Raw genomic sequence first — 10,925 nt, 5'->3', positions numbered from 1 at the left:
CCCCTCCCCCCCCCGCCCCCGCCCCCGGCCCCCCCCCCCCCCCCCCCCCGCCCCCCCCCCCCCCCCCCCCCCCCCCCCCCCCACAGCAGCTAGATGGTGTGATTTCTGTGTTTTAGTCTTTTTATTTATTCATTGTACGTTCGGAGTTCTGGTCTGATTAGGGGGCTCACGGGTGTGGTATGCATTAGGTACATAGTTATACTAGGCAGTCGGTTTTAGGTATTCATCCAATTCTACATATGTGATCTGAAGAGAGGGTTGCTGCATTCAAGTCAAGAATTCTTGGATGTTTATGTGGAGTCAGTCGATATTACACTTTCAATAACTAGTATAGTTAGTAACTAACTAGCTAGCTGTTATAAACAACTACAAACTACCCACTACGACAGCATACTGCCTAGTTAGCTTCCAGGTACACATCTACATAGCAGCCCATTCTATACAGAAAGCCCTAGCTCGCGGAGCGTTAGGATTTTCATCTATTCCCTCCTTCTTTTTCCGATTCTTATCCGTGCCATCACCTACCACAGCCCCGCCAATCAAATACCCCTTCTTGACATTCGTACCCAGTCGTCCGCCGGCGACGAGATCCAACACGGCAATCTCCTCCTCCCAACCGTAACTGGCGGCCTGGAAGTGGCTGTGGAAACGCAGGGGGTCGCCGGGGTACACGTTGTAATCGCAGCCGAAACGCAGGCCGGGCATCATGTAGTAGCCGCGGTCCTGCAGGTGCGCATATAGCGGGTACGAGGGCGGGACGGTCACGGAGGCGGAGAAGGGGAAGGGGAAGGGTCCTTCGGGAGGGGCATGGGGAGGAGAAGGGGGGAGGATGAGGCTGCTTGTTGTGGGTGTTATTGCGAAGGCGGGGTGGTCTTCTGCTTGGAGAAGTTGGGAGTGGGAGGGGACGCCACTTGACGGTGGCGGGGAGGGAGGGCTGAAGAGACTTGTGCTGGTCTCCTCGTCGTCTGCTTCGAGGCTTGCCTCGTTTTCTGATTTCTTCGGCTTTACTTTTTCTTTCTTAGTAGTAGTAGTAATCACTTTTGGCTTCGCGCTCAGCTTGCTCTCCGCAGCCGCCATCTGCGCCATCCTGCCCTCAGCTTTGACAGACTGCAAATATCTTCTGCGCGCGTCGTCATCTAGAATAGCAAGGCGTGCAGGATGGAACGCGGCGTCGTCTACGATGTATGCTACGTTCTTGTCGACGAGGACCTGGGCCTCCTCGGGCATCAGCTCGATAGGCAAACCCATGAAGATGTTCTGCTGGGGATTCTGGGGAATCGTCCCGACGAACACGGAGCAGATGTTGTGGTTCTTGCGCAGGTGCATCACGTCGTCTATATCGAAGAGCAGGTACCGCCCCGCGACCTTGGATATCCTCACGGGAGGCCGGCTTACGGTAGAAGCCGCCATCTCCACAGAGGGCATAAATATTTCTGTCTGTTTGTGCGTCAGGTCAGCATTGGTACTGATGAAGCTTGTCATATATAATGTAGAATAATTTGGGCGATCATATTTTTCCAGATAGAAGGTTGTCAACATTATTATTTCAGTGGATTGACAGATTATTAATTATTAATCATTTCGAAGGAGTGTTTTGAGAAAAAACAAGATTATCGACTTACCTGTTGTGGTTGTTGAAGATTGGAAAAAAACCAAAAAACCAAGAGGGGGGTTTTTTTTGTCAAACTTGGAGAAGTCGACGAAAATTTGGGGTTCTAAGTGGGGTCGATACAGTACGAAGTACCAGTTTTAAGAATTAGCACTGTGACAGCCAGCCATACATCTTAGTTGAATAGGTATGTAAAAGAATTCTCAGAATTCCATGCTTCCTTTGCTGGAATCTACCTTCTTCTTTTCCTCTTCATCTTCACCAACTGGAGGCAAGTAGAACGGCTTTATCACAAAACCTTTAGATCGACTCAAGCTAAACGATAGATCCCCGTGAGCAGCATAGCCCTCAGAAGAGCCCCCGCCCTTTTCGTGGAAAACCGGTAAACTGTGGACTTTTAGAAGACCCTGAGTCTGCTCTTCGGATTTGGAATCCGACTTGGAAGACGGAGGAGGGGCATGAACAGCGCTGGACTGGAGCGGGATAAGTTCCAAAACACCATCGGATAATAACTCCATCCAACGTGTAAGTCCTGTAGTCCTAGGGTAAAGTGATAGCGGCAAAGTTATAATAGCCGTAAGCTTTCCCGGATACTGCCTTAACAACGCTCTAAGCGCGTGTAAAAACTGTAAAACTTCTTCGGGTCGAGTAGACGAGCCAGCGTATCCCGTCGGGGATAAGATACTCGGCACTATAATACGATGAATCCACGACGGCGGTGAATTTGCTAGCTTGTAAGCTACATCCTTGATGAACACCTTGAAAGGCGACGTTGAATCTTTCGTACGGGAAGGCAAACCCGGTATGCTCATCGAGGGGTGAAAGCCAATTTGACCCTTGACGTTAGTGGGACTGAGTCTTTTGGTAAGATCGAAAGAATGACAGAAGATAGAAGTAGATTCAGCCGCAGAATTACTTCGCTTCTGAGTCGCATTTCTGTCTCTCGGGGCTCCCCCAGACGACAAGCTTTCGTATCTCCAAGCTATCTTCATCTTGTCATCTGAGGGAGTCTCCGACTTGCCTGATGATTTCTTGTCCTCTGTCGAAAGACCCGGGAGCTCATGGCGCCAACTTTCGTGTAAGCCGAGGACATGGATTTGATGACCCTGAACCATACCCTCGGCGGCATAATAACGGAGAAGTACGCCGGCGAAGTCGGTAGTACCATGCTCCCCGATGAGAAGTGATGTGCCCAGGGGTAAGCCAGCATGTCCAGCAAGTAGACCGTCTAGAGAAGCGGTTCCGGTAGAGGTAGTCGGTCGACCATCGACAAGAGACGGTCGAACTCCGGGGATAGATACATTTTCAGTCTTGGATGGGGCTGACTGAGATGAAGTTGAGCTGCTGATCACAGCATTTCTTTTTCTGAAAGACATGACCACGGCATCAAGTTGGTAAGATTCCCCAATTATGTTTGATGTATTATTAAGTTATTAAGTCGAAGCAGTGAAAGAAAATGGTGTAGGTTATTGGCATATACATTTGGGCTTCTATTCGAGAAAAATAAAGTCGAGAAAAATAAAGCTGGGCAGCTTATCTCCAATTAATGAATAGGTACCTATGTACAATACATATCCCATAGGTAGTTTCGTGCGTCACAAAAATGTTACTACGTCACACGCCCTCTTTACATAGTAAGTCTTTACTACCTAAATCCCCTGGAAAGATAGGTACCTTACCTGCTTTTAACTCTTAGCAGAGCCCCAAAGACCCCCTGTAAATACAAGGCTTCACCGCTTTCAGTAGGCACCCCGCAATCAACGGCGGAATTCCATATACCTAGAGCTTCCATTAAGAAAAGAAAAGAAAAAAAAGCATATCTTAATATCCATCGTCCTTCCCACCTCCCACCTCCCAACCCGATAACGCCGCCAAACCACGCCCGTTCGATAAATCCATCCATCTAGAACCCAATCGCCCAAACTAAACACTAAACCAAGCCAAAAAAAAAAAAAAACAATACAATACCTTCCCTCAAAAATGTCGAACCTCGCAGCAGGCGACGCGCAGCTCTTCGAAGACACCTTCACGGTGACGACCTACGACCAATCCAAATACGACCGCGTGGCGCGTATCGGCGGCACGTCCACCGACAACCTGACGACGATGCAGCTCGACATCAACATCGAGCTGTTCCCCATCCGCGTCGGCAGCAACATCGAGGTCGTGCTGGCTACTAGCCTGTCGCTCGATGGTTCTAAAGACGAGGAGGAGGAGAAAGGATGGCGCCACGTTCGTAACGAGTCCTCCCTTGCCGATATGTACGACTACGTGTGCCATGGCAAGATCTACAAGTTTGAGGATGGTGTTGATGGTCAGACTATGTATGCGACTTCTCTTACCTCACCATTCACCATTCCCCTTTCCCCTTTCCTTCTCCCTTCGTTATTCTGTTTTATTTAATCTTCACGTTTTCTGCTTATACCGGGCAGTACTAATATGGCCGTAGTCGCGCGTACATCTCCTTTGGCGGGTTATTAATGATGCTGGAGGGTCCCTATAAGAAGTTAACGCCGTTGCGTGTCGACAACACCTACCTCCTAGTTAAGAAATGATCTACTATTGCATAGTGCTCTTTGCTCGCCCATTAGCGAGACCACGGCTGATTCACGAGTTAATGCGAGTTATAATCTGAAGGCCAAAATGTAGAGAGGATGGTTATTGCATGTTACAGCTACGCTTGAGATACCAATGAACGCTTATTGCGGCCAAATCATGAACTAGAGCTATTCTACTAGTAAGTCGTGGCCAAAGACGCCTAGATCGCTGGTAGGATATTCAAAGGGGAGAAAGGCGACTGAGAGCATTGTTATGTGGTTGACGGTCCAACTTGATGGGGACCCGGGAAAGGTAGTTTACGATGTAACCGGCTCACGATCTCATCGTAGTTGGGCTCGTTCTCTGGTGTCAGGATCTTATGGCGGATGAAGAAATCGACCAGGATAAGAGCACAGTTAGGCTTGAACTTCCCTTGGGCAAGTTTCTCTTGGACCTCTTCGACCGTCCACAAGTAAAAGTCCGCCACCTCGCCATCCTTGGGCGTAGGAACAAAGTCTGTAGGCAGCTCGATATCGTAAACCCATTGGGTTTCAGGATAAATCTGACCTGCCTCACCGCCTGCTCGTTCGTCCGTGATGTAGATGTACGTGACCATGCCGGCAAACTTGGCTCGTTCGCGCATGAGCGTTTCAGGTAGATCGGCTTCCTCGTCTGCCTCTCGGATTATACATTCGAAGGGGTCTTCTCCTGTCATAAGACCGCCCGCCACAGAGTTGTCTAGCATGCTGGGATACGTAGACTTGTTAGCTGCCCGTTGAGCCACTAATATCTTCATGCCGTAACTCGCCGTGTCGTCCTTGACAAAGGCCGTCATATGCACCCCGTAACGCATGATTCCCAGGAGGCCCGTTCCACTGCGCTCAGCGCTGAACAGGACTTCCTCATTGCTGCCGTAGACAGGCCATAGTTCGTTCCGCCAGCCCCTTAATATATCAAATGTATGGCTTTCCCGCCAATACTGCATCAAGCGGGCCACAAGCGCAGTTCTTTCGGCTTCCGTTGGCAGCTCGAAAGCACGCACCGTGCGTTTGGCTTCATCCACAGTTACGGGTCCGCGGATTTCTTCCGGTGTAGCGAGGAGCTGTTTAACGACTGAATCGAGCATATAGCCAAGGGTTTGTCCATCCTTCCAGACTAGGGTGTAAAGCGTATCGGTAAGGGCCTTGTATGCTTGAGGCTCCTTGTCTGGGTAAGGAAAGCTACTCTCTCGCAAATTGTTTAGTTCTAGTCTACCACTCTTTTTATAAGAGAAGCTTCAACTTACGCATCAGCCTGCTTCATAATATCGAGGTTACTCATTAAACACGGCATCTCGGCTAATGCGTTCGGAGTGAGTTGAGAGCCCCTTAATTTTCTTAGTGTCTGATGTATATTTGATACAGACGAAGCAGAGCTGTAAGCCCTATGAGAAATAAGTGAACGTTTTGTCGTTAAGATAGAGTTAACCCAAATATCAGAATCCCCAGGTTTGTAGTCACTGCCGTGAAGTTGTAGTGGGAAATGTATTGTTCTGTTCTGCCGGAAAAGATGGTAATAATTCGCTTGGTGCCCTTTAATAAGAGGGTTGAGTTGTAGATGATATCCAAATTCCTTTGCTGTAAATTTGCTTGCTGTCTGGCGCTTTAAAAGACTATTAGGTCTAGGTAGGCATCTTGACATGTCTTTTAAAGATTTTAATATCAGAATTTTGATATTAAGACTGAATGAGAATAAGAATGAGTGAGATCCAATAGCGTTGTCTCTTTGTGGTAGTACCTACTTACCTGACCAAACCGTTACTTCACAATCTGCATGTTCCTGCTTCATGAACAAGTTGCAACTTCTTCGATGTTACCTGCATACACATCTCAGGCTGCAGGCGCGGCATTAGGGCATTCTAGATACATGTAGGTTAGGTAGGTTCAATAGGTACCTAGGTACATACATAGGAGGTACATAGCTACCAGATGCAGCAAGACTTGCATAAGTCTTAGCGCACCTCTGCCTCTCCACACCACACCCATGACGTTGAAATTTGTACAATACGGAATTAGGTACCCAAGTATCTTTGTGAAGCTTCCAGCATCTAATCGCATCCCGAATTCTTCTACCTTCGCTTCCTTCTAAGTCATATGTCACATACGCTTTCACCGCGAGGTGGTTGAACCCCTCCTAGGGTCCCTGATTAAAGACGTAACAGAACGTCTTTCTTAAGTCATCTATCTCCATTAGGCACCAATTGATCGCCTTTTAGCTTAGCTGCAAACAATCGTTACCTAGGTAGAGATCGAAAATACCTACAGGTCGAATTAGACGGAATGGAAACAACAACAACAATAATGGCACAACAACAACAACAGACGACCCAGCCGCTCTTCGGCATCGTCCCAGCCGGACAGCCGCTTATTACCGTGCCCTCCTCCCAACCTAGCCCCACGTCGTTTCTATACGCGATCCCGCATCCCGTGCCCTCGCCCGAGAACCCCACCCCGAAACCCTTCGCCCACATCGCCGTCTTCCTCCTCCCTGGCGTTACCCTCCCCGAAGGCACCGCTGCCGCCATCTACGTGGCGCTGAACCCGACCGCTTTAGCCAGCGGCCAAGAGGAGCCCAACTTCAAGTTCCTGGGGGGCGTGGGGCCCGGCAAGGAGAGCGCCGTGTTCAAGCTCTCTCCACCTTCTTCTTCATCATCTACTCCTAACCCCGAGGGCGTGATAATCGGGATCAGCGTGGAGGACGCAGCATCGGTAGCCGAGCGCATCCAGCAACTGCACGCGAACGACTCCAATGGAAATACAACGCAGCAGCAGCAGCAGGCGTCGGCCCAGGTCCTGGCACAGCGCATAATACAAAACGCATTCAACTTCCTAGCCGGGTTCAGCGGCAAGGTAGGCGCCGAGGGCACCGAGGTCGTGCCTCTAAAGGCCTTCCAAGAGTGGTGGCGCAAGTTCGAAAACAAGGTCCGGAACGACCCTACGTTTCTCGAGAGGGAGCAGGAGTAATTGCAGCAGTATTTTCCTCAAAGTGGGAGGCTTAGGTACTACGTATATTGCATAGGACGAGAAAATAAGGGAGACGGGGAAAAGGTGGAAGAAAATGGTAGCAGACTTCTACTGCTGTTGGCTGTTCTAATATTTGACTCCCGTGAGGAACAGGCCGGTCGAAAAGGTTGAATATAAAAGGATAGATTTTCCTTGGTAGAGAAGGACGATGCCACGGCCACCACCTCTGAGCTATGGTCGAGCGATACTGGAATAGACAAAGGCTATTGCATATCTAGGTAGAGGTTTCTAAAAGTTTCATAGGCTTTCAATTTAGTGTATATAAATCTCACGCCAAATACTACTTCACCAGTCAAGTAAGATCAACTACATAATATATATCAATTGCGTGACCACGCGTGACCACCAGTACGGCTGGCCGTGTATGAATATCTGACAACTACCCCCGTATGCAACAACAAACGTGGCGAGCTATGAAGGTATCTACTAAGAATCCAATGTGCTTTTACTCGTCAACCCATATATCGGGGCCCGTCTCAGGCATAATACATAAAATCCGTCACTACCAGAACTCCTTCCCTAGGTATGTAATCCTCTCCTGGGTAACTCCGAACCTGTAGCCCCTACAAGGAGTGTGCCGCCTGGACAATGCAAGGTGATTGCCCAGTAAGGATAAGAATAGAATATACAAGTTTATTAGTCCTCCGTCAAGGGGCTCATTAATGGACTCTTAAGCCTCGTAGGACTGCCCGCTCGACTCCTCCGTCCAGCTGTTAACATTTGTGGAAACAGTCTCTCGCGACTTTCTGTTCGGACTACCAGCCCGGACCGATCGAGTGCGCTTCCAGGGTGTGGGTGCTTTTTAATGTCGTCAAAAGATTCGACATTAAGTTTAGGGGTAGCTAGGCCTGACGATCGACCAACTCTTGATCTTCCCCCGCTACTATCGGAATTATCGCCTTCATCAGACGAAGCTTCGCCCAGTTCGAACTGACTAGCGTCACCCTCTTCCAAAACCCTTTCATAGTTATATGATCCACGACCAAATAGTTTGTGCGAGATAGCCGAGAGGCCGAGACTGAGTTTTCGAGGGCTGCCTGGGCGGCGTCGGCGGCGTAGTACCTTATTAACTTTACCATAAAGCCGCATTCGCCTATCTCGCTTTCGAAGCAGAAAAGCAATAAATAGGAAGATCAGTAGGAAGAAGAAGAGCCCAGGTGTCGACTTTGATTTCGCATGGTCTATCAGATCCTCCGCCGTATCGCCCCAATCATCCTCTTCATCGATTGCCGAGGAAACATTAAAACTGGATCCAGCGTATTGGAAATCTGAAGGAACACCTTTTACGTTACTACCGAATCCCACAGGGTAACGATAGTTGTCCTTGGGTGGAATTTGGCCGGCCGCATAGAGTACCATCTTACCTAGCGTCCAGCTAATCTCGACATTATTAACTTCGTCAGCGGCTTGGAAAGGGTGTAAAAATCCCTTCTCCTTAGCAGCCTCTCCGATTGCTTTCGTGACGTTGAATCCTGGAGTTGGTGTGTGCTCTATGCCATATCTCGGTATGCCGATTCCCTCATGCAATACACTAATAAGCCAGGATGCTTTAAAGCAGGCTTCCTGGGCTTCCTTTCCGTGATCCTTCTTTCGCGCTTCGATGTTCGACTCGATTTCTTCCCAACGCTGACTGCAAAACTCCAATACCTTCTTCTGATATGTGTTGAAATCGTAGGCCGTATCATCGTCTTTACTTCTGAACACGCCGTGCGTGGTATGCCAGTATTCCGAAACTCCAACGAAGTGATTAACATCGAAATCAATGGGCGGGACGTGCTGGCCGTTAAATAAGCATGGCTTGTCTTCGCACGGCATGTCTTTACCCAATAGCGGCTTCGTTCTCCGTAAACACTCATCAAATTCGCCCGTACCAACTAACTCCAGGTCTTTTGAATTCCCTTTGATGACCTCTCCCTTTTCGTTGGTTCGCAATCCTCTTGGTAGGCAAGGGTCGGGCACTTCGTGTTCCCCATCAATTAAAAATTCGTCGACCAAGGCTTTAACGTAACGCTCGCGCGCCTGGTTGACTCCAAAGCCAAGCCATGTTGATGTAAACACCTTATATTCCTTGGGCTCGCCATTTAAGCTTCGCATTCGCAGCAACTTAAGATCGTTACCGTGTTCTTCAGCTACAGTGGCATTTGGCGCAAAAGCGATCTGCGCCGAAGCGCCACCCATATCCAGGAAACCATACGTATGATGATTCTTTCCATGAGCATGCCCATCAGGATCGTCGAAGCCTCCTAGAAGATAGTTGGCTGCTATCCATCCATATAAACCTTCAGTCTCGCCGGGAATGACCTGAATATGCGTGTCGCAATCGGGGAGGGAGAAGCGAGTGTTGGCGCGAAAATACGAGCAGGTCTCGGTTATGACGGCTCTTTGTTGAGTAGGAGGCAATAATCGCATGCCGGCGGTGGCCATGAGGAATATCGGAGTATCGGCATGTTTATCGTCGGGGATGACGTCCAGTGCCCGCTCAACCAGTTCCTGCAGGTGATCGGGACCAACGTCTTCTGGATGATCGCCAAAGGTTGAGATTCCTGGTCTAATCTTTTTTGTCCATTTATCTTTGGTTACGATATTGGGCAAACTATGTAACTCTTGATAGGATGCTTCCTTGAGGGCTTTTGCAGGATCTAGCCACCGATATATATGTAGACGCGTTCCGGAGGAACCGGCGTCCAGAATGATACCCCATCTCCCTAATTTGTAGCAAGTGTCGTCAGCAATGTTGCGATATGGACCTTATGACGGTTTAGAGGGGAGGCTTACATCTCTTCCCCATGACGGTGGAACTGAGGGAAGCAGAAAGGCAGGCTCAAGACAAAATGGTGGTAGATGCGCAATTAGTTGCGATGTTTGTTGTCTTGTTGTCTTGTTGGAAATTATAGAGCGTTAATATCGCAACATGTCCTTAATCTTAATATGCCTCGCTACGTTTGTGCGACGAAGAGCGCGAAGCTAATAATATGATTATAGTGTGTGGCGTGAGATGACTGGTGACTGGTTTCAAGGTTTGTTTCAATTACGCGTTCTGGATTCGGCGTCAAAAAGCATAGGAGGTAAAGGTAGCAGATTAGGTTAAGGGGGGTGCGGGTTCAACAAGATGCGATGCGATCCAGGATACAGGATACAGGATACAGGGTTTATGATAGCGATAGTGAAGAAAGAGAAATGAGAAACAGTTTCGGATAGGTAGGCTAGGTAACGAGCGAGAATAAGACTCTAACTAATAGATGAATAGGTGAGTACCCAAGGTTCGCAAAAGTTTATTTTTCGATTTGTTTGAACGAAAGGCAACCTTTGGATAAGGTAGTTGGGATTATTTGGGTTATTTGGACGAACTTTGGGACTTTGGGTGAACTTGGAAAAGAAGGTTTCTTAACAGTACGTAGGCCTGCAGAAGCCAAGGAGCCCAGAAATGGAGGCGAGATACGGGGCATAGGCTGGAACTAAATGTTGGTTCGATTTCTTTTTTTGGATTGGCATGATGGGACTGGTTATGCCACCGGACCAATAGAAATGCTTTGTTGTAATCGTAATCAGTGCTACTAGGATATGTTGTGACTGCCAAGTACCTTGCAAGTCCACCGAAACTTCCTCCAATCAGGTAGGCTGGTACTCGTGCCACGCCCCACTTAATTCTGGTTTCGCAAGCGTATACCAGTCTTAACTGGTGCTTACCACTATTATCCACACACCACAATTATCCC

General features: G+C 48.6%; 6 protein-coding genes across 6 annotated transcripts; 2 read left to right on the top strand and 4 right to left on the bottom strand.

The window, feature by feature from the left end:
* Positions 1-420: 420 nt before the first annotated feature.
* F5Y00DRAFT_264161 (SEN34 subunit of tRNA-splicing endonuclease) lies at positions 421-1,410 on the bottom strand (the record flags this gene model as incomplete). Its single annotated transcript, XM_048011605.1, has 1 exon — positions 421-1,410. One exon carries the CDS (start codon positions 1,408-1,410, stop codon positions 421-423), a length of 990 nt encoding a protein of 329 aa, XP_047862678.1.
* A 265-nt stretch (positions 1,411-1,675) lies between these two features.
* Positions 1,676-3,137, bottom strand: F5Y00DRAFT_136690 (PAXNEB-domain-containing protein). The gene has a single exon (XM_048004305.1). The coding sequence runs from the start codon at positions 2,983-2,985 to the stop codon at positions 1,813-1,815; it is 1,173 nt and encodes a 390-aa protein (XP_047862677.1). The 5' UTR covers positions 2,986-3,137; the 3' UTR covers positions 1,676-1,812.
* Positions 3,138-3,589: 452 nt separating this feature from the next.
* Positions 3,590-4,164, top strand: F5Y00DRAFT_264159 (DNA-directed RNA polymerases I; the record flags this gene model as incomplete). The annotated part of the gene is made up of 2 exons (XM_048011604.1): positions 3,590-3,933; positions 4,059-4,164. The coding sequence occupies 2 exons, from the start codon at positions 3,590-3,592 to the stop codon at positions 4,162-4,164; spliced, it is 450 nt and encodes a 149-aa protein (XP_047862676.1).
* Positions 4,165-4,418: 254 nt separating this feature from the next.
* F5Y00DRAFT_264158 (NUDIX hydrolase domain-like protein) lies at positions 4,419-5,479 on the bottom strand (the record flags this gene model as incomplete). The annotated part of the gene is made up of 2 exons (XM_048011603.1): positions 4,419-5,367; positions 5,433-5,479. The coding sequence occupies 2 exons, from the start codon at positions 5,477-5,479 to the stop codon at positions 4,419-4,421; spliced, it is 996 nt and encodes a 331-aa protein (XP_047862675.1).
* A 677-nt stretch (positions 5,480-6,156) lies between these two features.
* On the top strand, positions 6,157-7,506 carry F5Y00DRAFT_242951 (uncharacterized protein). Its single transcript, XM_048008592.1, has one exon. The coding sequence runs from the start codon at positions 6,466-6,468 to the stop codon at positions 7,147-7,149; it is 684 nt and encodes a 227-aa protein (XP_047862674.1). The 5' UTR covers positions 6,157-6,465; the 3' UTR covers positions 7,150-7,506.
* F5Y00DRAFT_242949 (nucleoside phosphatase family-domain-containing protein) lies at positions 7,507-10,615 on the bottom strand. Its single transcript, XM_048008591.1, has 2 exons — positions 9,985-10,615; positions 7,507-9,914 (listed from the first exon to the last, which is right to left on the bottom strand). Exons 1-2 carry the CDS (start codon positions 9,995-9,997, stop codon positions 7,846-7,848), a joined length of 2,082 nt encoding a protein of 693 aa, XP_047862673.1. The 5' UTR covers positions 9,998-10,615; the 3' UTR covers positions 7,507-7,845.
* Between the last annotated feature and the right edge of the window lie 310 nt (positions 10,616-10,925).

Source organism: Daldinia vernicosa (genome assembly GCF_022497035.1).
Source record: "Daldinia vernicosa strain CBS 139.73 unplaced genomic scaffold F5Y00scaffold_40, whole genome shotgun sequence".
Taxonomy (NCBI): domain Eukaryota; kingdom Fungi; phylum Ascomycota; class Sordariomycetes; order Xylariales; family Hypoxylaceae; genus Daldinia; species Daldinia vernicosa.
This window is presented reverse-complemented; position numbering and strand designations above follow the sequence as displayed.

What these genes read in the sequence shown, in the direction of transcription:
- F5Y00DRAFT_242951 (XM_048008592.1), top strand. Translation starts at nt 6,466, where the DNA reads ATGGAAACAACAACAACAATAATGGCACAACAACAACAACAGACGACC.
- F5Y00DRAFT_136690 (XM_048004305.1), bottom strand. Translation starts at nt 2,985, where the DNA reads ATGTCTTTCAGAAAAAGAAATGCTGTGATCAGCAGCTCAACTTCATCT.